The 24,460-nt window shown below is 41.7% G+C and overlaps 1 protein-coding gene and 1 long non-coding RNA gene across 3 annotated transcripts; both read left to right on the forward strand.

Moving 5' to 3' along the window:
• The first annotated feature begins 691 nt into the window (after positions 1-691).
• Positions 692-2,392, forward strand: LOC148883235 (uncharacterized). The gene is made up of 3 exons (XR_016118638.1): positions 692-811; positions 1,296-1,353; positions 1,583-2,392. It is a non-coding gene; the product is annotated as an uncharacterized LOC148883235 (long non-coding RNA).
• Positions 2,393-4,503: 2,111 nt separating this feature from the next.
• ankib1a (ankyrin repeat and IBR domain containing 1a) lies at positions 4,504-24,240 on the forward strand. Of its 2 annotated transcripts, none has more exons than XM_089023384.1 (21): positions 4,504-4,793; positions 9,249-9,564; positions 10,864-11,035; positions 11,882-12,013; positions 12,106-12,312; positions 12,471-12,588; positions 12,763-12,983; positions 13,377-13,465; positions 13,579-13,723; positions 14,672-14,832; positions 14,925-15,013; positions 15,083-15,213; positions 15,310-15,444; positions 16,387-16,473; positions 16,771-16,837; positions 17,607-17,752; positions 18,948-19,126; positions 19,231-19,282; positions 19,556-19,612; positions 19,687-19,810; positions 20,775-24,240. In XM_089023384.1, exons 2-21 carry the CDS (start codon positions 9,377-9,379, stop codon positions 21,716-21,718), a joined length of 3,444 nt encoding a protein of 1,147 aa, XP_088879510.1. In that variant the 5' UTR covers positions 4,504-4,793; positions 9,249-9,376; the 3' UTR covers positions 21,719-24,240. The 2 variants fall into 2 exon arrangements, with proteins under 2 accessions (XP_088879510.1, XP_088879511.1); XM_089023385.1 differs by having other exon boundaries at positions 4,504-4,787.
• The last annotated feature ends 220 nt before the right edge of the window (positions 24,241-24,460 follow it).

Genomic DNA, 24,460 nt, shown 5'->3' on the forward strand with positions numbered 1-24,460 from the left:
CTGATTATGCATACAGTGGTAAATAAGTGCCAATTCATCACTGCAATGTGATCTTTGAATATGTCCTCTGACTACAACCCAGCATGTTGGATAGGTTTCCTATCATTTTATTTCATGCTAAAAATATAATACGATAATAATAATAATACATTTAATTTCTAAGCGCCTTTCAAAACTCTCAAGGACACTTTACAGTCACAGGATTTTTTGGTTCACTCTACATATATATATAATTAGGATATTTTCTATTTATCATAGGGCATAACCACAACTTCCTAAATCTATACTGTGTATATACAGTATTCTGTGGAGTAGTTTGATGAATTAATACCGTTTTTAGGGATTTATAAAGTGTACATATGCATGTCTCATGTTGATTACGATAGCTATCCACGTTAAGTGCTTTCTCACAGCTTCAGCTGTTATTAAAGCAATATATAAATCAATATGTATTGTATTGTATTTTGTGTTGCCTGCGTGTGTTTGCTACTCAAAAATAGACTTTGGGGACAGTTTTATATCCGTCAGTCCACAAATGCTTGGTTTCTTAGCTATATAGTGACTGCATTGTTATTACCCGTTAATACAGGGGTGGACACTCTTGGTCCTGGAGAGCTACCCTCCTGCATGTTTTCCAAGTCTCCCTGTTACAATACACCTGATTCAAATAATCAGATAAGCACCAAGCTCTGCGGAAGCCTTACATTGAACCTGCTCATTTGAATCAGATGTGTCACAACAAGGAGACTTGGAAAACATGCAGGAGGGTGGCTCTGCGGGACCAGGAGTGCCCACCCCTGCGGCTTAATAGGTGAGTGATAAATGCATCAGAGGACAACAGAAGAGTGACTCACTTTACGGCCCTAATCACACTATGGATTATTTTAACAGAGTTTTGTTGACTCACTGCAGGTCTACTTTAGTTTTATCCTACCACTCCGATAATGTAATCAATGTCATTTAAATATATATATATATATATATATATATATATATCACTGGAATATTTTTCCTCATCTGAATATGTTATCTCCAAAATACATTACATTGAATTGTTGTTGTCATTTTTCACAAGAATCTAATTAAAATAATTCATATAAGATTCTTTTGACAGGTGACTTGTATTGGAAATAAAGGACACAATTCTCCAAAATATTTTCTTTACTTTTGAAAGGCGCTTATAAATGAAATGGATGATTATGATGATTATTGGTGTTTTCCAATTCCATCATTATGTGATCTATTAATGTAATGATCTGAAAGACTCATTTTTAACATGTTTTCTCATCTTTCAGTCAAGCTGGAGGACTGATCAGGTGAACAAAGCCAGCCAACGCATGAGTGCGCAAGCAGGTAAGCTCATTCCGAGCTCTTTTTATATGACCTTCATCCTGAACACACCCTGTTCCATGTTCACTCCCGACAGCAACACACATACACACAGGCCACTATTTCCCCAAGGGTGCTGCGCTTGTATTGAACCTGTGTTCACTAGCTATGTTTTAAAACTCTCCTTGTATTTTTTTTGGGCCCTGTTACTCATGCAAATGTGCGAATCGTCCATGTGGCGGGCTCCCTTCAGCATGGCGACATGAAAAACTTCAAGTGGGAGTGACAAGCCGAAAAAAAAGAGGCTCCAGACAGCAAACAGGTACATACACAAACGGCGAGGCAGAGGGTGCGGCCGCTAGCTGGAATGCGCTGGAGGCATCTCGCCACACCCTCCCGAGATCCCCCACCACCACCACCTACTGCCATGTTGTATCGGCTGAGTCACCTGCTCAACCAGTATGTGTGCAAGTATGGGCTGGAAGTCCAAATCCAGGCCACACACACGCGCCTTCAAACGTGAGCATAGTTGAAAAGTGACTGAAGAGGGCATTTTTTTAATTTCAATATTAATTTGTACTGCTAAGCTATCGCTGGAACAGGCGTCTCTTGGCTAGTTTCAAGTACACCGTGGTACCTTGACTTACAAGTCAAATCCATTCTCACCACTGAAATAAATGGAAATAACGTCTCCGGACAAGTTGTGTCCATAATTTGTAAAATGGCTTCAAATGACTTCTACTGAGCGTATTTGACAAAGATTCCACCGCATATAGCAATATTTGACCTTTTAAGACTCGCGCTGAATATTCCGGAAGTCTTGTTTTTGAGTTGGTGACGAGTCGTCACGTCACGGAAGGAACGCGCCTGACCGAGAAAGCGACACACTGTAGCAGTCCTTTCTTCACGGCAATGCATTTTGCGGTACTTTGTTTGGTCTGAAAACTTCGTGTTGATCCGTGTTGATGGCGAAATTAGAAGGAAAACACGTAAATAACGCAATGATGAATCCTTGTGTGTTGCAGCGAAAACTATTTGATATTCACTGACAAAAAATGACAAATTTCCCCTGCAAATTTCCCCATTGTGGGACGAATAAAGGTATTCTGATTCTGATTTCTGATTTCACAGAATAAATTCTTTAATCGATTGCAAACATGTATGCTTTCCTCTTCAGAACTATTTGAATCGTATTCATAACTGGATGAGGAACAACAAAGCATCTCCGAATCTGAAGCCATTGTTTTGATTCTCGAGCAAGGCAAGACGTCTTGGGGTGACGTCATGAACAAGGGGGCGGGACCTACTGAAACTGGCCACTTCCAGTTTCAAATTGAAGTAGTTTTTAGACACTTTTCGTCATTTTTAGTGATGTTTTGCATTTGACTAAAAATATCATCCTGCGTGTTTTGGGTATTTTAAATGCTATAAAACGTTTTTCTGATGTCAGTTAAGAAACAAAAGAGTGACGTCGGTTGTCCTTTAAAAATTATTATTTAATCAGAAAACGTAGTCCAACAGGCCTTTTTTGTTTACGAATTGTCCACTCCCTGCCAGCTTACCGCTTGATGTCAAGTAAGTTGACTTCACTGTCAATGCTGCACTGTTTTCAAAACAAACAAACAAAAAGTAATCTTCACAATAACAACATTTTTTTCCTCGACATATCTTATCTCCAGGCACCATTATGTATCATTTTTCCATCCGTAAAACTTCCTTCTGTGCGTTCTGATCCTGTGTGAGGTTTCCCAGCATGCCTTTCTCACGCTGTAATGTCACACCTGAGTATAAGGTGACACTCAACATGCTCAGGGTCATCTTGACACTATTGTGCTGCCAGCCTCCACTTTGTCCCCGTTCATAAGCGTGTGCAACTGATGCTTTTGCCGAATTGTGTGCCAATTTATACCACATGGTAAAGGCAAGCTGCCCCCCAAAAAAGATCCTTTGCTCAACACGTATTTGCGCTTTCTTGGCTAACATACTCAACAGCCGTAAATAACCATAAATGCATTCATGTTTGAGGAAGACTTTTATCTTGAGATTTTGTAGCTATGCAAATGCGTTAGTTGCAAATCTCTAATCCGATATACGGTATCTGAATTGTGTATTTTTTTTATTACATAATGAAGGAAATAAATTTCTTTGGTGATCTCTCTCACAACGAACATGCCAATTGTTAGGTTACGACGTTGCGCAATAAGGACAATATTTAATTCCGTTCATAATATTTACAATTTTAAAGATAACCGTAAAATGCTAATATTAGCCTGTAATATTTTAACCTAACAATAACTACAATATGTATGCATGTACAGTGTATTTGCATAGACACTCCCGAAATACAGTAAACCCGATCCCAGTGTGGGAAACGTTTGTGTTCTACTGCCCCCTATCGTTCCAAACTGGCAAAAAAACTGGTTGACTTTACACTTTTAGACTTTACACAACTAATAGCTAGCTAGCTGGTTACTTTAGCATTATGGATCCGTCGTCTATTCATCCATGAATTATCCAAAACATAAACATTTGCACCTGTAATAATAATAATAATACGTATAATACAAATAATAATAAAACAAATAATAATAATAATAATAATAATACAAATTAAATGTATTATTATTATTTTAGCTACACTGCTGCTGGCCTTGCATGCAGCCAAGGATAGCACAGCTAGCTAGATAGATAGATGTACTTTCTTATATTCCAACTCTATTCTCATAACTCTACAATTGTATTTGTATTTTTATATTTTATAATAATAATAAGAATACATTTTTTTTATTTTAAGCGCCTTTCAAAGCTCTCAAGGACACTTTACAGTCACAGACAAGCATAGGTACAATAATAAATAAAATACAATCACAAATAGAATACAATAAATGAAATACAATTGATTCATCATGAGTCTTGACGTAATACAATACGTAAAACGGAAATAAACCTCTGAAAAAAAGCGTTTGACAGAGTTTGGTCCACTCTACCGAATACCTCATGAAAATCCAAAAATATTTAAAAACATATTTTGGGGGGATATTTAGATCAGGTGTCGATGAATATGTAAATCGACTTGTGCCGAACGCCCTTAAGTCGAGGTCAAAAGTACCAATCGGGACTCGCTTGTCGAGGCGCACGGAGCGTAGAAGAAGAAAGTGGACCAAACAGATGGAAGCTACTGCGCATGCGCTCTAGTTATTCTCCCGTGGTCAGTCACAACAACAGTGAACCAAGCGGACCACCGCCAGCAGCTGCCGCAACAACCGCAAGTTGGCCCCTCTTCCGACAGCCACCTCACCGTTGTTACCCCGCTAACACTTTCCGGCACCGGCGACCGGTTGGCTTCCCCGTGCCCGTGAGAGGATGTTCGAGCGGAGGATCATGTCTTCCGGCGAATGACGGCGCGTTATGACCCAGCGAGAGCGTCCAACACCCCGGTGGAGCAAGTGAAAACGTCGGTAAGGGTGAGTTGATGGCGGATGTGATTTCACGTCGAAAGGCTTTTAGCATCTGGAAGCTAACTAGCAAGTTTCAGCACTCGTCTCTTTTCCGGGTTACCTCACGGGCTTGCCCCCCCCTGGCTTGTTGAACAAAGGCGCGGAGCCGCGTGGAGACAAACACCCCGGGATAGGCGCTTCACTGTCGGACTTGTGTCCCCGGTTGACCGCCATCGTCACTAACCCAATTCCTAGCATATGTTGCGATGATGGTTTTGCTAACGCGCCAGCTAAATGAACTTTTTTGACAATACATCACGTAAACAAGTCGTTATAATTTTGACGTTATGATCCAACCAAGTGACTTGTTTATTGCTTTTTGTGGTCATGTGTTCGGTTTGCAACCTTGCAACCATTAACAGAGCTTGGATTGGATTGGATTGGATTGGATATGCCTTTATTAGTCTCACAGTAGAGAAATTTACATTTCACAGCAGCAAAGTGATGAAAGGAATGAAAGTAGAAAAACAAAATACATGAGCTGCTGGAAAGGCAGCCACTCTCGCGGCGCCGTCTTGAAGTCAAAATAACAAAAAAAAAAACTAAATAACAAATAATATGACAGCATAGAGACAATATGACAAAACAAAGACACAAAGAGACATTCATTCTTCAGGACTTGCTGTACCCTCTTTGTGATGACATGAAGCAGTTCTAGATGAAAGAGGAGAGGATCAAAGCGTCTTTCCACCAGTGGATCAGGGACATCATGGTGGAATGTGCACGTCGACTACAAGCTAAATGTTGAAAGCAAACACGCAGCTGTAGCATCCATTGACGAAAAGAGATTATCTCACATCCCCTGTTCCACATAAATCTGCTTCAATTCCAAGCCGCAACAGTTCCACATACGCATCGGCGCTCTGCGCTGACGCTCCTTTCTTCTTATCGCGGGTTCCTCAAGCCATGCATCCACCCAGCCGCAGACTGTCCAACAGCACTGACCTTTCCGCTAAACAAAGCGGGGCTGTGAAGATGCTGCCCATTACAGGCGCAAAAAAGCACAATGGCCCCTTTGGTGTCCAGCGATGGCAGTCGAATGGCTCCGACATTCCTCCCATTCAAAAACAGTACTTGCATATTCATGCTGCCGAAAAGGCGCAACCGCTCAGCACAGTCTTCTCCTTGATGAATGTCATGGTCAAAAATGCTGAAAAACAATCTGTATCCGTTCCACACGATGCACAACAACACAAAGTGACAAAAGAAAACACAAAACAAGACAAAAACGACCAAAAAAAGCAAGGCTCATGAGAGCACTTGCTGAGGCTGCCTACTCGGGCGCCATCTTGGAACAGCAATATGGAATATGGAACAGCGAGGCTCAGTGCTGAGTGACACCTTTAGGGAGGCGTTACAGTAATTGAATTAATTTTTATGCATCACCACGAGTCTTTTTAACAGTTCCCTTTTATTTATCTAAGGCGATCATTAAAATACTTTTGTCAGTGAATGCCAAACAAACGGCAATGTGAACAATGTGTGACTTCATATCCAAAAGCTAACATCGGTGTTTCACAATCTTTATTGACATATTTTCATTTACACACTAAAAAAAATCTAAAATCAACAAACGAATTCGACTTACAGTGGACGCTGATCTCAATTTATTCACAAATAAACATTGAGATCCGTGTTAAGTTGAACACAAAGCCCCTATTCTGTCGTTTGAATGGCAGCGGGGTACAGAACCGGGTCAGTCTATCTTGTGCTATCTAGTGGAAGTTTACTTCATTTTATTGTTTTGCATTGTTGTCATAGATGAGCAAAGTTAACATATGTGGACAATAAATGTTGTCCATACCATGGAATTGAAATTACATACTTTACGTACAGATTTTTATAGTGCCCGTCAAAGGGTGGAAGTGGCTAAAGTTTTACTTTAGAGGAGTAATGCAACTTTGTAACCAGCCATCAACTGGCGCATTTGATAAAGCAAAACCACAAAATGGAAGATTCATTCCAATGAACGTAACCCTGGCAGATGGAGTCCCTTAACAAAAGGTGGTGCTTCAACAGATTAAGATAATAACAAAAACGTTCTGGATCGCTTTTATCAGTAGCAGAGGGTAAAGAGGGCTGATCAGCGAATGCTACTGTGAGTGTAGGCAGGAGTCATAAAACATGTAAAAACAACAGTTTCTGACCAAAAAGCATGTAAAATGAATTTTGCTGTTTTTTATTCATCCAAAATCAAGACTGTGAAAGTGATTCTGATTGCAAAATACTTGAATTTATCGACAGTTATGCAACTGCGCGACTTCCTGCTTGGTTTGAGTTGTTCGCATGGGTTTTTTTTTATTCATTCTTGCACGCCAATGATCACATTTTAACAACATGTTTCTCATAATGATGAACTACTAAGTTATCCTGAAAGAAACATTAACCAACTATTTGGCTACCAATCAAAACCCTGCACTGCGAGTTGTTCCCATCCTGTGTTGATACGTGTTGATAGCGAAATTAGAAGGACAACACATAAATAACGCAATGGTGAATTTTTGTGTGTTACACCAAGACTACTATTTGATACTAGTTGACAAAAATTCCCAGTAGACAAATCAGCCCATTTCCACGGAGCTTTGTCGCCATCTTCTGCATTTTTTGGGTGCTACATTTCTGTCATTAATGGCTCGAATTGATATGGGAGGACTCCTTCAATCGATTGCAAACATTTATGCTTTCCTCTTCAGAACTATTTGAATCCTATTCATAAGTGGATGAGTAACCAGAAAGCATCTTCTCCGAATCTGAAGCCATTGTTTTGATTCTCGAGCAAGGCAAGACGTCCTGGGGGGCGGGACCTTCTGAAAACTGGCCACTTCCGGGTTCAATTTGAAGTAGGTTTTGGATACTTTAAGTCATATTTATTGGTGTTTTGTATTTGACTAAAAATATCAGCCTGGGTGTTTTAGATGCTATAAAACGTTTTTCTGATGTCAGTTAGGAAACAAAAAAATGGTTGTCCTTTAAGGTTAGCGGGTCAGGTGGAACAATTTTTTGCCATAGGAATTCCAATGACCCTTCCAGCATGTCCAAACTTTTTTGTCCTTTTTTTAGTTAACACACACACACACACACACACACAGGGGTGAAGTGAACTGGAAGTAAAGCAGACAGACTGGCCTTTTCACTATACTACCATGCACACAAAAAAAAAGAAAAACAAAACACTTTCCAAGCATGTTGGGAAAGTTCCGTATGTGTCCCGTCTGGCGTCTGGATGAGATTTAGAGGAAGGGGGAGGCCTGGAAGAAGAAAAGGGGGTCTACATGTAGGCCGCAGCTTTATTCAATCTGGCCTAAAATAGAGGCTCTTTGTAAGAGGCCAGACAGATGGCCCGTAGGACGAACACTCTAATGATACCCTCCGCACACACACTGTTGCAGAGAGGTGGGGAAGACGCCAGGAAATGGAGTGCAAGGCAGCGTTTCAAGATGGTGATTATGATGCTCCATACATGTGACAAGAAGACAGAGTGTTTTTTTTTCTGACTCCTTGCCTGACTGTTGTTGCAAATTGGCAGCTTTGTGTGTCGCAGCTCTTTGTCCCACATCGGTGTTTTGGGTTGAAAATGTACATTTATATTTAAAAATTGTCAAATATCTTTAACATCGACTTTGCAGGCTTTTTTTAATAGTTTTTTTTTTGTGTATATTTGAAGTATAATTATAATAAGATGTACCTAGATAGCTATCGATCTAGCTAGCTAACTAGATCTACCTAGCAGTAGCTAGTTAGCTCTACAGCTCTAGATGCATCCTAGAGCTGGCTAGATAGATCGAGATACATATATCCCCAAAAAAAATTTGGCCAATTTGAAAAGTGCGAAAAATCACAATCGATCTATCTAGATAGCAATCAATCTATATAGATATTTAGCATCAATTTTACATCTAATTTAGACAAATACTATCCACTTTTCTAGCACCAACATGTTGGAAACACCTGTTGCAGACAGTCAATCTGTGATCTGCACCATTTTGTCTGGAAGAATCCCAACTCGCACACACACACACACACAATTTGTGTGCATCTAGAGAGTGCTATAGATGCAAATCCATTGGCGGTAATGAGTACATGTTCCTTTTCACCAATGTCAGAAGAAGAATCGATCCTGTTTAATTTACAGCCACAGCCCGACCTCTCACATGCCACTCTTTATAATTATTTCTCTTGTCTTTTCTTTTTTTATGCACCTCACCCCACCCAGTCTTTCTGGTAGGATAACATGCACGGCTGAGAGATTGATGTGTTTTGTCTGCCGCCTCCATCTTCTATTTTCACCTCGCTTCTTCCTTCGCCGGCTTCTCGCATCCGTCTCATCGTTTTCCCACATCGTCCAATCACTGATGACGCCCCTTTTACTCTCTCTCTCTCTCTCTCTCTCTCTCTCTCTGTATCTGTCTGTTGCTTTCTCAGGGCAAGGCAGGACCGCCACCAAGCCATGTTGGTGTGAGTTGTGAGCTGTTCCTGAGCAGGGGAGGAGGCGGAAGGAGGAAGGACTTTGCCACACAATCCCGTGTTGGTGAGCCGCCGCCGCCGCCGTCATGGGCAACGCGGCCACCAAGTTCCGGAAGGCGCTGGTGGGCGGTGACGAGGCACTGGCCTGGCAGTTGTACGAGGGCAATCCGCAATTCAGGGACGGCCTGGACCCCAACGCTTCGTACGGCGAGCAATACCAGCACAACACGCCGCTGCACTACGTGTGTCGTCATGCCATGACGCGGCTGCTCAGGTAAAAGGGGCTTTTTGCTCTGTGGCGTTTTTGGGGGGGTCATGGCGGGTTGATGGGTAATCGCTAGTTTTGTAAGCTGTTGATATTTGAATGAATGAGGATTATCCGTTTATGAATGTGCAGGTTCATTTGGTGCACTTTTCAACGAAAGTCACTTCAGGTATTATCTCAAGGAAAACTTTTTGACTTGACGAAAATGTATTTGAACACGTAAAACCATTTTATTAAATTTACCCCCAAAAAATCCTACCCCTTATTTTCAATTAGTTGTATCATATTTTTTTCCTAATTTTCTGGAGAAAAACACAAAAAAAATGTAAAATCTGCCGAAAAAATTGCCATTGCACATTAAAAAAAATGAATGTAGAAAAATAATGTTAGGTTTTGTCACAATGAGTTTTAATGAGGCATGACACGTTTTATTTTTATTAAAAAAGTTAGTCGAAAAATTGATTTTATTTGTTTATTTTTTTCTGTTTATTTCCTCTTATTTATCTATTTTATTTGTTTACTTCATGTGACATTTATTTATTCATTTATTTCATTTTATTTATTTATTTCATTTTGTTTATTTATGTATTTATTCATTTATTTCATGTTATTTATTTAGACAGTGGAGAAATTGACATCTCCACTTTATTTATTTATTTATTTATTCATTTATTTTCTTCTGTTTCATTTCATTTTATTTATTTAAACAGTGAAGAAATTTACATTTCACAACAGCAAAAAAAATACAGGAGCTGCTGTAAAGGCAGCCACTCTTGCAGTGCCATTTTGAAGTTAAAAAAAACCTAGATAACAAAAGACATATATTTTTTCATTATTATTATTATCATTATCATATTTATTTATTTATGTATTTTTATCCATTTGTCCTCAATGGGGTTGTAGGTGAGCTTTCAGATTTCTGGCCAAATATATATTTTTTTAATGAGAAAATAGCCAAATATATAAATATATATGTAAGTTTGTATTTAGTTGAAGTCTTTTCTAATTGAAAAATGTGTTTTTTATTTGCTGAAATATTTTACTCAACTGTCGAGGTTGATCACCATGACGTACGTACGTTGGCGATATAAGATATTCTCGCCACCCTTTTTTTTTTTACTTCCTTTTTCTCTCGGGGTCAAAGAAAAAGGCTCCATGGCAAATATTTCATATCTGTGAATTTTACTTTTCCCGAAAATCATCTAACCTGTCAATTACCTGGAAGATGCAAAACAGAAACATCCCCGGTTGCCGTAACAACATGATGTCCATCTTCAGGTTTTTTGCATTTCCTTCTTCCTCGCGCAGGTCCTTCTTGTTCAGCAAAGAAGGGAACCCCAACAAGCGGAACGTGCACAACGAGACGTGCCTCCACGTGTTATGCCAAGGTCCTCTCATCCTGCTGTTGCCCGAGGGAGCGCTTTCGCCGCGCCTCGCCCGCCCTCAGCGAGACGAGCAGCGACGCTCTGACTGTCTGCAGGTGCGAGCGACAGAAAATCAACATTCAAAAAAGAGCTTACACAACCACATTTTAAAGGACAACCGACATCACATTTTTGTTTCCTAACTGACATCAGAAAAACGTTTGATAGCATCTAAAATACCCAAAACACACAGGCTGATATTTTTATTCAAATGCAAAACACCAATAAAAATGAGTTCAAGTGTCCAAAATCTGCAAAAAATTGAGCTACGAATTGGGCATTTCCAGTTGGTGACGTCACGCCAAGACGTCTTGCATTGCTCGCGAATCAAAACAATGGCTTCAGATTCAGATAATATGCTTTCTTGTTACACATCCAGTTATGAATATGATTCAAATAGTTCTGAATAGGAAAGCATACATGTTTGCAATCGATTAAAGAATTTATTCTGTGCCATTTTGAGGTATCTGGGGGCGGGAAATGTATCACCAAAAAAGAGGCAAAAAATGGCAACCAATTAATCAGCCCGTTTCCACAGGCTGATAAATTCCTTATATGGAGCTTGGTCGCCCTCTTCTGGCTCTTTTAGGTGCAACACAACGTTTTCAGACCAAACAAGCACAGCAAAATGCATTGACGTGATGGAAGGACTGCTACAATGTGTCCTTTTTTTTCGGTCAGGGGGGTTCGTTCCTTCAGTGACGTCACGTACGGACTCGTCACCAACTCAAAAACAAGACTTCCGGAATATTCAGTGCGAGTCTTAAAACGTAAAATCTAGCTCTATGCGGTGGAATCTTTGTCAAATACGCTCAGTGGAAGTCATTTGAAGCCATTTTACAAATTATGGACACAACTTGTCCGGAGACGTCGGTTGTCCTTTAAGTGTTTTCTTTTCCCAGATGATCCTAAGCTGGACGGGGGCTCGTCTGGAGGGCGGCCAGTACGAGAAAGCCAACGTCAATGCCACCGACAACCGGCGTAGCACCTGTCTGCACTATGCCGCCGCGTCGGGCATGAAAAGCTGCGTGGAGGTGATTGTTTTTGCAATTTGCACGGCGGCGCTTGTTGATTCGCCAAGCTCAAAGCAACCTGACGTGCATTTTCCGCCACGTTTTTTTTCCAGTTGCTCATCCGGAGCAAGGCGGATCTGTTTATCGAAGACGACGACAAGCTGACACCTTGCGACTATGCCGAGCGCCACCATCACACCGAGCTGGCCCTCAGCCTGGAGTCGCAGATGGTTTTCTCCACTTGGCCGCAGTCGCGGACGCCGGCGACGCACTCGGATGGGGAAGCGCGTGGCGAAATCAAGCTCCTGCCGCACAAAGAGGTGAGCGGGCAATGGTTTGCGTGGATATCGGCTACTCCGAATCAATCATTTATTTGTTAGGTGACGACAAGACGGGGAGAAAAATGTCCCAAATCATGTAACCAATATATTTCCCTTTATCTTCTAGTATTACGTCAATTCTTTCTCTTTTCTCGTAGCCTTATGAGGGCCTGAAAATGCAAGACCTTCGCCGCCTGAAGGACATGCTCATCGTGGAGACGGCCGACATGTTACAAGCACCCCTCTTCACTGCTGAGGCCTTATTGCGAGCGCACGGTACACTCCCGCACCCTTTATTTAAGCATTTCTTTCTTTATTTAAGCATTTATTTAAACATTTATTTATGCATTTATTACATACTTAATTCTTTATTGATTTTGTTTGTTTTCATGTATCTCTTTATTTTACATACTTTTTTTTTTACTGTGCTCAATCATTTCCCTTGTCCAGATTGGGACAGAGAGAAGCTTCTGGAGGCGTGGATGTCGGACGCCGAGACCTGCTGCCAACGTTCGGGCGTGGCCATGCCCACGCCGCCGCCCAGCGGGTGCAATGCCTGGGACACGTTGCCCTCGCCGCGCACTCCCCGCACGCCGCGCTCGCCCATCATGCTCACCTTCACCTCCCCGACGGACAGCTGCCTCACGCCCGCCGATGACGGACTTGCGACGGTAAGACATTCTTGTTTAGTATTTTAATCCTTTGGTATTCATGGATGGCCCTACGGATGATAAGAAAATAGCACTTTTTTTATGTTGATTATGCAATATTTCAGAGCTTTTTTTCCCCAATGTTTTTCTTTAAAAAAAAGGCAACAACACAAACTTAAATTGTGACACGCTTGTCAAAAGTAATTACATCAAACTGAATTTAAAAAAATGAAAATACCCGCAATCATTTCAAGCACCATCTAATGAATTCTAATGAAGTAAAATGCCTCAAACATGCCAACATACAATAAAATACTGATACAATACGGAGACTGATATAATACTGATACAATATTGATACATATTGATTCATATAGCGCTTTGCAACATCCAAATGTTTCCAATTGTGCGCAGTGTGGCATCTGCCTGTGCTCCATCTCCGTTTTTGAGGACCCCGTGGACATGTCCTGCGGCCACGAGTTCTGCCGGGCCTGCTGGGAAGGGTACGTTCCAACTCGACCCTTGTGTGTGTGTGTCTGTGTGTGTGTGTGTGTGTGTGTTTGTGTGTAAAAAAGCTGACATTGACATCTTGAAACATTTTGTTGATCTATCTCAGGTTCCTAAATATAAAGATCCAGGAAGGTGACGCGCACAACATCTTTTGCCCCGCCTACGAGTGTTACCAGCTGGTCCCCGTGCACGTCATCGAAAGTGTGGTCTCCCGAGAAATGGACCAGCGTTACCTGCAGTTTGATATCAAGGCAAGTAATTAATATGCTAATTCCAAGGCGTTATTTCAAAAGTTTGGACTACTTTTATGTACAGCAAACTTGACGTTTTTGTTCCTGACACAGCCTGTCAAAATGTGAAATAGAAAAGTGAGGAAAAGTTGTTGGAATTCTTTTTAGGGTACAGGTGTCAAAGCCAAGGCCCGGGGGCCAAATCTGTCCTACCACCTCATTTTATTCGGCTCGCGAAAGCAAATTTAGTTTGCGAAAGTCCAAACCAAAACTTCAAATTGTCTTTTGTAAACAACAATCTTCTTTTCCTTTGGGCTTTTCCCTTCAAGGGATCGCCACAGAGAATCAGTGTCCTCCATCTTCAGAGGTTTGATTCGCATGTTTGTTTTGGCCAAGCTTTTACGTCAAATAGCTTAGAAAAATAGCTAGCTAGCTAACAGATATCGAATATTTAGCCAGCCAGACAGCTAGCTAACTAGCGAGACAGCCATCTAGCTAATAAATAGCCAGCTACATAGCTAGCTAGCTAGCTAATAATAGATAGCAAATAGATAGCCAGCTAAGTAGCTAGCTATATCACAATAGCACAGGATTGATTGTGCAGTAACTAAAGAAAGTAGAAAGCTTGTTTATTTTATGTATGAATAAATTCTTTGCCTTTAATTATAGTTGTTAATATACAGGTCTTAGAAAAATAGATTTTAGTCAAATCATGTTTTTTTTTTCATTAGCAATTTGGAAATATCATGCTCCAATCAATGTATTTTGTCTTATTTTGATCAGTTTTGTATGCTTTGACAATCCAGTTAAATCGGCCCCATAAATGTTAGAATTTGGCCCCTTTTTTAATTTGTCCCCGATGCTTGACTGCCACCTACAGGGCTGGAATGGAACTGGATTTTCAGTCTGAAATATTTCCGACTCTTTAGTTTCTGTTTCGCATTGTCCAACTTTCTTCCTGGGCTGCAGGCCTTTGTGGAGAACAATCCGGCCATCCGCTGGTGTCCGGCGGCACGTTGTGAGCGGGCGGTGCGTCTCACCCGGCCCGGTTTGGGTGAGAGCGACCCACACGGCTTCCCGTTGTTGCCGTCCCCGGCCGTCGACTGCGGCAAGGGCCACCTCTTCTGCTGGTAAACTCCCATTTCGTCCACGAGATTTGAAGTCAACATCAGCTTTTGAAGCTGATCTTTTTCCCCGTTTCGCTTGTGAATCGTTGCCTAAGGGAGTGCCTTGGCGAGGCTCACGAACCGTGCGACTGTCACATGTGGAAGGACTGGCTCCAAAAAGTCACCGAGATGAAGCCTGAGGAGCGTAAGTCCTCAAACGGCGACGTACCTTGATCTGTGACCATTCAAATGCCTGCGTGTGTTGGCTTGGCAGTGGCGGGTGTGAGCGAGGCTTACGAGGATGCCGCAAATTGCCTGTGGCTGCTGTCCAACTCCAAGCCCTGTGCCAACTGCAAGTCCCCCATTCAGAAGAACGAGGGCTGCAACCACATGCAGTGTGCCAAGGTGGGCCTAAGTGAATAAAGCAAAACGCGCATCACACATCTGCATACGCTTATTATTATTATTATTATTATTTTTATTATTTTATTTTTTAAACAGTGCAAATACGACTTTTGCTGGATCTGCCTGGAGGAATGGAAGAAGCACAGCTCGTCGACCGGAGGCTACTACCGCTGCACGCGCTACGAGGTCATCCAGCAGTTGGAGGAGCAGTCCAAAGAGATGACTGTCGAGGTGCAAACGCTCACTCAGCCAAAGAAAGAAAAATGACATCAAATCATATGTCAATGACTATTGTTAATATTATATTTTATTTTGTATTTTATTTTATGGTGTCTTTTTTTATCTATCTTTGCATTTATTTATTTATTTTAATTTTTTAGGAAAGTTAATGTATTTTATTTTTTTAATTTTTTTATTTATTCTTATTTATTTTTATTTATTTAATCTTGTTTATCTCTGGCTGTTTCATGAAAAAATAAGGTCATATCCAATGATTTCAACTTATTTTTTTTTACTTGGTATATATTTTCCAACATATTTTATATTTTAGAATTATAGCTTTGTTCTATCTTAATCTATAATTTGTCAAGTTGATCTCTGGAGTAAAATACAACTTCAGTCATATACAGTATTCTGTTTGAGAGCAGACAAAAATAATATTTTTATTACATCATTCTTGTATTGCTTCTAAATATTTTATAGATTGTGCGTATTGGAAATTTTTATTATTCAAAAACAAAAAAAAATCGTGCAATAGTCTGGTATTTTCTAAGAGTATTTATTTGTGGATGAAAAGGTGTCTTCAACCGTCATCCGTACTTCGTTGAAGGTGTCGGACGTTTTGCTCCTCATCCACAAAGCTTTGTCAGCAAACTAAAGTTGTGCTGGTTACCACTCCTGTATGACTGAGTGCTTATGCACACATATTATGCACACATATTATATATATATATATATATATATATATATATATATATATATATATATATATATATATATATATATATATATATATATTATTTGTGGGGAAAAAAATACATTCTCAATTTTTTAAACTCGAAAATGCAGTAAGACTTAAATTCTAATATATTTTTGGGTTCTGTCAAATTAAAAACAATTTAAAATTAAATGTATCTTTTATGATTGTGCCGTTTTGAAAATGTTTGTTCATAGGCAGAGAAGAAGCACAAAAGCTTCCAGGAGCTCGACCGCTTCATGCACTACTACACCCGATTCAAGAACCACGAGCACAGTTATAAGGTGGCCCAACACTCGCACACACACATGCTAGATAGCTAGCTCAAGAAATAGATAGCGAGTTAGCTCGATAGCTCAATAGACAGTTAGCTTGCTTGACCTAGCTAGTTTCATAGATAGCTAGCTAGCTCGATGGATAGCTAGCTCGATAGATAGTTAGCTCGCTAGCTTGCTGGTTAGATGGATAAATGAATAAACACACACAGAATGGATTTATTTCAATATAAGTGGTGTTTCCATCTACTTTTGTCCTGTTAAATATTTTTTCTCTTTGTTTTTTTTTTGTTTTGTTTTTTTAAGCTGGAACAGAAACTGCTGAAAACGGCCAAGGAGAAGATGGAGCAGCTGAGCAGAGCCTTCATTAGCCGTGAGTGGTTTTCACTTAAAGGACAACCGACACCCAATTTTTTTTGTTTCCTAACTGACATCAGAAAAACGTTCTGTAGCATCTAAAATACCCAAAACACGCAGGCTGATATTTTTAGTCAAATGAAAAACTCCAATAAAAATGAGTTAAAGTGTCCCAAAATTACGAGTTTCAGAAGGTCCCGCCCCCTTGTTCGTGACGTCACGCCAGGACGTCTTGCTTTGCTCTAGAATCAAAACTTCAGATTTGAAGAAGATGCTTTCTTGTTATGAATATGATTAAAATAGTTCTGAAGAGGAAAGCATAAATGTTTGCAATTGATTAAAGAAGTCATTCCGTCTCTTTTTGAGGAGTCTGGACTCCAATGTAGCGTCCCAGAAAATGCACAAGATGGCGCCCAAGATGGCTCCGTCGGAAATGGGCTGATTTGTCTGCTGGGAATTTGTGTCGACTAGTATCAAATAGTAGTCTTGGTGCAACACACGATTCACCATGGTGTTATTTATGTGTTTTCCTTCTAATTTCGCCATCAACACGACGTTTTCAGACCAAACAAAGTAGCCAAAATGCATTGTGTGTCGCTATCCCGGCTCAGGGGCGTTCCCTCCGTGACGTCACTCACATCAGGAATCGTCACCAACTCAAAAACAACATGTGACATGAAGTATGTGTTTCCCAGTTGTCAGAAAAGCTGATTTTTAGTTTTTTCTACCGCATGGTCGCAAAGACAAAATATGAATGCCCTATTCCTTTCGGCATCTGTTGCTAGGCGAGGGCGCCACGCCCGACACGCGCTTCATCGAGGACGGCGTGAGCGAGTTGCTGAAGACGCGGCGCGTGCTCAAGTGTTCCTACCCGTACGGCTTTTTTCTGCAGCAGGGGAGCACGCAGAAGGAGATCTTTGAACTCATGCAGGTACAATTTACTCAATCCATATTTCAATATGACAGTTGATTTGCTCCCTTAAAGAAAATCTGATTAATAAACGGGCCTATCCGACTCATTTGCTGTGGTACAAAAAAAGTGGATTTTTTTTGGGGTGGATTTTGGGGTTGAGTTTTGTCAAATTGTCCCCCTGTTGTAAAGTAATAATAATAATAATAATAATACTTTACATTTGAAGCGCCTTTCAAAGCACTCAAGGACACTTTACAGTCACAGACAAGCATAGGTGCTATAATCAATAAAATACAATCACAAATAGAATGCAATAAATAAAATACAATTATAAATAAATAAAGAAGAGAAAGAGGTACACAGAAAATGCAATTTTAAATAATGTGAAATGAATAGTGACTGACAAAACATTTTAAAAATGTCCCTCTTCAATCCCTTATGGTCATTGGTTAGGAACATTGGTGTTGAGAAACTAAAAAAAGTTTTTTATTCATGTGTGTTTATTTATGTTTTTATTTATTTATCTATATAACCACCTAGCTAGCTGGCTATCGAGCTAGCTAGCTATTTTATCGAACTAGCTAGGTATACCTAGCTTGCTACCTAGCTGGCTATCTATTTGCTCTCTATTAGCTAGCTATCTGGCTTGCTACCTAGCCGGCTATCTATTTGTTGTCTATTAGCTAGCTATCTGTATTTTGTTTTTCTACTTCTTTCTTTCATAACTTTGCTGCTGTGTTATTTCCGGGGAGAGTGAACGCTAGCGCGAATGGCTGCCGCTGCTCACCCGCACACAAAAGAAATTCTTATCCCCTGACTGTAAATTGTCCTTGAGCGTTTTGAAAGGCGCTTAGAAATAAAATGTATTTTTATTATTATTAGCAAGCCGACTGTCTATTGAGGTAGCTATTGAGCTAGCGAGTTCCCGATCTAACTAGCTATCTATCTATCTAGCTAGCTATTTTTAAATCAGTTTAGGTTGTTGACTCATTTGGCAAACATTAAGCCAACTCTTATTCTGAGACACAGAGCTCAGATCTTAATCGAGATCCATTACGCTAACATACTTCTTGAACAGTATTTACTGCACCGCTTTCCGATTTAGCCTCTTAGACGTATTTAGGCTTTAGCGGCATTTCCTGCCACCTTGTACTATAGACACATTCACAAGTGGTAAGTTTCCCCACCGTTTTGGGGTCTTTCTCGCCGCCAGACGGACTTGGAGATGGTGGTGGAAGACCTGGCGCAGAAGGTGAACCGCTCTTACCTGAGGACGCCGTCCCACAAGATCATCAGCGCCGCCCGCTTGGTTCAGCAAAAGCGACAGGAGTTCTTGGCGTCGGTGGCTCGCGGTGTGGCGCCCAACGATTCGCCCGAGCCCATGCGCAGGAAGTATGGAATCCATCCCCCCCCCCCCAAAAAAAAAACTCAAATCAAAATGCTTCATGAACAGAAACTTTGATTGGAGCATCGCTCATGATAATCCTTTGTTTCAGCTACGCTGGAGGATCTTGGGATTGGGAATACTTGGGCTTCGCTTCTCCTGAGGTAAAGCCAAGCTTTCGTTTATAGCACGGTTGAGTCGTGGTTGCCACGCATGTCTTGCAGTCAAGAGGTTCTGGGTTTGAAGGCCATTTTGAATTTTGATTGATTGTCTGTATGGCGACCAATGGCAGTGTGATGTTTGAAGTCTATTGCAGAATATTTACATGAAATTGACTATTTTTTTAGACCAAAGAACATGAACCAGGAGAAGAACAACAACTTTGATCCAACCCCTCATGCTAAATGCAGTCGTGTGTGTGTGTGTGTGTGTCCTAGATGGGCAGTCGACACTCTGTGCTGGGAGCAGGAGACCAAAGAGACCGAGCGTCACAGGTAGGGTTTCATTTCTATTCTTGTTTATGCGAGTGTGTCGAAAATGTACTTAATGTCCGTTTGTTGCTTGTCAGGAATTGGCTGACATTCAGTATCGCCGACGGCATCGAGCGCGGCGCAGGGGAGAGATGCTGAATCTGCACAATCTCCGAAGCAGCAGTAATACACCCGAGAGCAGCAGGAGAAGCGACAGCACAGGTCCGACATATGTTGCACACGCGCACACACACACACACACACACACACACACACACACACACACACACAAACACGCAGTCCTTAAGTCGTCTGTCTGCCAGGGTGTTTTTAGGTTGATCCTGTTCCACTCCAGGCCACTAGGGGGCAGTAATGTTAGTTTAAAAACATGCGTACGGTTAGCATTGGCAATTCCAAATTGCAGCAAATAAACATTTTATCTTGGCGCATATTATGGATTTATATTTACCCGCACATTTTTTTTGCTTTTTCACTGAAAAATCACATTTTATTCTTGCGGTACAAAGTACGAAGTAAATGTGAGAAAATATCACACATTATACTATTCTGCAATTTCTATTTTGGTGTTTGACATTAAAAAGTACAAAGGCAAAATTTGACTATTATGTTGACATTCGTTTGAGCAGAGCAGCGTCGAATAGGTGCATAACGTAACCCTGGCGTCTACCGTAGCGCCTTATAATGTGGTGTGCCTTATACAGTCAAACATCAGTTTTCGAAGGTCTCGGTTCTCGACCGCTTTGGTTTTTCGACAAAAAAAATGGTTTTTTTTATGTTCGCAACCCAAAATTGGTTCTCGACCAAACTGAGCGCACCTGAATGCACCACTCGACTCCTCTCCGTTTCCTTCTACGTCACTTCCTTGTGTCGCGTCTCATTATGACCGACGGACGCATCATCCTCGGGTAAACGTTCGATTTTGAACAGGCTTGTTTGTATTCAATCACGATAAAAAATAAAATGAAAAAGCAGACATTGATTCCATAGATTATAATTGGAAAGGTTGCAGTTATCAACCAAACAGCTTTCTGGAACGGATTGTGGTCGAAAACTGAGGTTTGACTGTATAGAGAAAACTTTCAATGAAACTCATTGCTTGTACACCAGAAAGTACGAGAACTTTGTTGTCTTGAGTTTCAATGTGCCCTTCTTGTTTTTCCTCCAGAAGGCCTCGATGGGAGTGAAGGCCGCCATCGAACGCTGGGCTCCTTGGACGAAGACGACCCCAACATCCTGCTGGCCATCCAGCTGTCCCTGCAGGAGTCTCGACGAGACCGAGGCCCCGAGTTACAGCCTCCCCCCGGGGGTCAAGCGGGGGACCCCGGTGACGACCCTCCGGGAGCGAGGAGGGGCTCGCTGTCTCTTCCCGACCCCCCGCGCCCTCCCCGCAGGACAGACTCGGCGGCGCCGCCTCCGCCCACCGCCGCCTTGCCCCTCCCTCCTCCGCCTCCCCCGCTCAGCGCCGAGCTGCTGAAGCTGGGGGACAGCCTTATGAAATTTGGGAGCCATTCGGACCCTCAGGGTCACTGCCAGGCAAGCGCACGCCCGACCGAAGCCGAACACGCTGCCCCGGAGACTCCGTCCCGTCAGGCTCTCCGTCGCCCGCCCGCCCGGTTGTGCCTGCCGTCTCCAGAGCCGGAAGCCGAGCCGCCGCTGCTGCTGTCGCCGATTATCCCGCCGGGGCGACCTTTCACCCCCAGCGACCCGCAGAGCCTGGAGACCCTGGACCCCACCGCCAGCGCCCAGCTGCTGGACAACATCATGGCCTGGTTCAACCACAACATCACGCCGCAGAACAACCCTCAGAGTCTGGCCCTCATCCCCTCGCCGCCCACCACCGAGAGCGACTCGTCGCCGGATGCGCTCGCCGAAGCGGCCCCGGAGGCATTCGCCGCCCAATCCGCCTTCGCCCGGCAGGACCCACCGCACGCCTGTCCCGGCAGGCCTAGCACGCTGGAGTTGGACAACCGAGCGACCGAGGGGGAGAAAGACCGGGAAGGCGATAGAGGGCCAGCGGACGCCGACGGCCCCGTAGACTTGGACCCGGGCCCCCGGCTGGAAGAGGACCGGTCCCCGCTAGATTGGGAGGAGAAAGTCCATTTGGTGTGAGGTAAAAGAAGACTTTGGGTATTACCGGTCTCTGAAATAACGTCTGCCCGGAAGCCCGAGGCGTGCAACTTTTACGTCGGGCGTACAACGTACGAAACGTCTCCGCCCGAGTGGCCGACAAATTATTCCGATTTTAAAATCTTTGTTTGGTTTCGAAATTTCGGAATTTCCGTTCGTTTGACAATTTGCACACTCGGCGCGGCAGCCAATCAGTAGCCTGCTTCCTGCTTCCGGACTTTCCCGAGCATTATAAGGTCGTGCGTTTGCCCCCCCCCCCCCCCCCCAGCAAACATGACACGGGCAAGTTTTTTTTTTTTTACTTTTTCATAATTTATTTAAAAACAATCAAAGCAAATCATGGCAAAACCTGCAGAGATGGTACCACAAAGTGCTGCACATTTGATCTTAATTTATTCCCATTTATCACTTTTCCACATATAATCGGCTATTTATTTGATATGTAATTTTTAATCTCAAAATCTTTAATTTATTTGACTTGTTTTTTTAACTCTAATGAATATTTCAAGTGTTTTTAACGTAACGGTTCCTTATCCACGGTGGCATCCATTTTGGTTTGTTAACCCTCTGTGGCGTCCATTTTGTTTGACTTTGCCTATCAAGGAGCTCACTTTAAAAAAAAAAGGAGGAGGAGGGTGGATTAATGGTTTTCATTCATTCCCTTCTACACCCAAAACAAAACCTTTAAAGGACAACCGACACCATTTTTTTGTGAATTAAAAACAATGTTTTCCTTTAAAGGAAATTCCTGCATGCTTGTACTTGTGTAACATGGCCTCGAAAGTGTTCTCGAAAGTGGTGCTTCGGGGCTTCCACCACAAACGAACATCCACTGTTTATTAATAATTTTTGGGGAGAAATATGGGGATATTGTTTATTTTTAAATCCAGGCTGAACAAGGGAGGGAGAAAACGCGCAATCCTGCTGTAGCCTTCCGAGAGCCTTCAGAGCTAGCCCTTAGCGTACTGTACAATCAACAGGGCCTCATTTTTGGATCTTGAAGCACGCTGCCTGCCAGGAGACAAAGCAGACCCTCTACTTTGTTCCATTTGATTTTTTTTTCTTCTTTTTGTCTGCCAACAGATGCATAGAATAGTTAATAATATCACAATTTCAACAAGGGCAGCCGTTTCCTTTCCATTTTTTGTGGAGATTAGTGTCCATTTCCTAAGTGCCATCCATCTTCATCTACACAGTTGCCATCAGTGGAGTATTTTGATTGTAGCACCTTTTTAACGCAGATGTCAATGTTACCAGAATAGTAAAAGATTTTAGAAACAAAAAAAATGGCAATGCTTTTGGGTTTTGCACCATTTAAAAAAAACGGACATTTTTCTTTTTGCTTGTATACTGAAATGATCATGTGCAGTGTGCTGTTAATTAATAGACATACTTCTGACTGTGTGCCTTTTTTAGATTATCGTTAAAGGACAACCGACACTATTTGTTTGTTTCCTAACTGACATTAGAAAAAAAAATATAGCATCTAAAATATCCAAAACACTCTGGCTGATATTTTAGTCAAATGCAAAACATCAATAAAAATGACTTAAAGTATCCCAAAACTACTTCAAAATGAACCCGGAAATGGCCAGTTTCAGAAGGCCACGCCCCCTTGTTCGTAACGTCACGTCAGGACGTCTTGCCTTGCCCTAGAATCAAAACAATGACTTCAGATTCAGAGAAGTTGCTTTCTTGTTACTCATCCAGTTATGAATATGATTCAGAGTTCTGAAGGGGAAAGCATAAATGTTTGCAATCGATTATGGAAGAACTTCCGTATCATATAAAATCTAGCTATATGCAGTGGAATCTTTGTAAAATCCGCTCAGCAGAAGTCATTTGAAGTGATTTTACAAATTATGGACACAACTTGTACGGAGGTGTCGGTTGTCCTTTAATCATGTTTTAAACCTGTTTGTACCGTTGATTTTCTTTTCTCTCTGAATTTGCATTTCTACATTGGAGTGGGCTGCGTAAAATTCCTCCACGGGCCCCGAGTTGGACACTGAGGACCAACCTTGTAGCCTCAAAATGTTTGTTTTTGACATCAAAATTGGATTCAATCCTTTTGATTTCCTCCTGATCATGTTAGACAATTTGGACATTATATCTAATGTCAAAATCAATCTGAAATAATGCGTTAATTACTGTCAACATTTTGTACAGTGGCTGCAACGCCTTCTAGTGACTGTTGGGTTGAGAAAAAAAAAGGAATATAGGTTAACATTTCATTTTTTTGAAGAAGAAAAAAGTGTGACACTCACTCGGTCATTTATAATGAATGATTTTCTTTGGAATTTGTGACATTTGGTGATGGTTTTATTGTGGCACCTTAAAGAATAGCAAGAAAGGTATTTTCACGCTTCTCTATGATACTTGATACATTCCCACTTGCATCCAAAAGTGTCGTGATTCAACGTGTGGCTACAAAAAAAAAGTGACAAATGAAAAGTGTGTCAGTGCGAAGTTACGCTGAATTAAAAAGAAACTATTTGCTCCGAGTTGGCTTCAGTGCTTTGTGGTTTGAAAGGACAACCGACGCCTGCGGACAAGTTGTGTCCATAATTTGTATAATCGCTTCAAATGACTTCTACTAAGCGTATTTTACAAAGATTCCACAGCAAATTGCTATATTTTACATTTGAAGACTCGCGCTGAATATTCAGGAAGTCTTGTTTTTGAGTTGGTGACGATTCTTGACGTGACGTCACGTCAGGAACG

The sequence above is a fragment of the Hippocampus bargibanti genome, linkage group LG20, assembly GCF_051943395.1.
Source record: "Hippocampus bargibanti isolate YZ-2025 linkage group LG20, ASM5194339v1, whole genome shotgun sequence".
In the NCBI taxonomy this organism is placed as follows: domain Eukaryota; kingdom Metazoa; phylum Chordata; class Actinopteri; order Syngnathiformes; family Syngnathidae; genus Hippocampus; species Hippocampus bargibanti.